The sequence below is a fragment of the Perkinsus marinus genome (genome assembly GCF_000006405.1).
Source record: "Perkinsus marinus ATCC 50983 genomic scaffold scf_1104296975682, whole genome shotgun sequence".
Classification (NCBI taxonomy): Eukaryota; Perkinsozoa; order Perkinsida; family Perkinsidae; genus Perkinsus; species Perkinsus marinus.
The window spans coordinates 1-946 of NW_003200677.1; the positions used below are offsets into that span (position 1 = coordinate 1).

The 946-nt window shown below is 47.5% G+C and overlaps 1 protein-coding gene across 1 annotated transcript; it reads right to left on the minus strand.

The window, feature by feature from the left end:
* Nucleotides 1–16: 16 nt before the first annotated feature.
* On the minus strand, nucleotides 17–847 carry Pmar_PMAR003959 (conserved hypothetical protein; the record flags this gene model as incomplete). The annotated part of the gene is made up of 1 exon (XM_002765084.1): nucleotides 17–847. A coding segment is annotated over one exon (831 nt), but the record flags the coding sequence as incomplete, so codon positions are not given.
* Between the last annotated feature and the right edge of the window lie 99 nt (nucleotides 848–946).

The following is a 946-nucleotide window of genomic DNA, read 5'->3' on the forward strand; positions in this document are numbered from 1 at the left end:
ATAGCCGAGGCTGTACCAGCTTGAAGAAGTTTGTCATCTGAAGATGAGCGCTGAGCTTCAACAGAGTCTTCAAGATCTTCGCATCGAAGCGAGATCCAACCTGATCATCAACCTTAGCAGCCAATTCCTCATTGTAGAAAGGCTTGCATAGACCAGTGGCAACCTTCTTGAAGTCGTCGAACATAGGGAGAGTGAGCTCATAGTTGGAGGTGAGAGCATCATAGATCCTCTCATAAGTAATAGCATTAGCCATGGTATCTCTGAAGAGAGTATCCAGCTCACTCTTCTTGGACGGGTCACTCTTGAAATAGTCGGCCAAAGCGAGATACTCCTCAGTCTCCTTAGGGAAGAATGAGAAGATGAACTTGGCAGCAGTAATAAGGAAGATAGCATGCTCGGGTGTGATCTTATTGTTGAGCACAAGTTCCCAAACCAAACCGGACTTCCTCGGGTTATGCTTGAAATGGCTCACATAACGAAGAGTCTGCGCGAGCCTTTCCAATGCCTCACCCTGGAAAGTGGGGTCGAAGAAGCAAGTATAGGTGACGATACCATTGGCGAACGAGTCCACGTAGAATCTCTTGGGTTCAACGTTATGAGAACGGAAGCATTCGTTGATCTCAGAGATGTAGGCTCGGCCCGTACGATCAACATCAAAGGCAGCAAACTGCAATACTTGAGCACCGGATTTCTGAACCAAGTTGGCAGGAGCATCGAACACCTTAACAACAGTATTGCGGGTAGCCATAGTCTCATCGATAAGATCCTGGTAGAGTTTCTGTACTTCATCAGATCTCTCCTCAAGGAACGCCGGGGTAGCCACGAGATGAATGTCGGACTTCTCCATCATATCCCTCAAACTTAACACCCGACTCGAACTGTTGCTTCTCAACAACAAAGATGCCGAGAGGGAACTTACCTCCACACATTGGAGCTTTCTCAGACT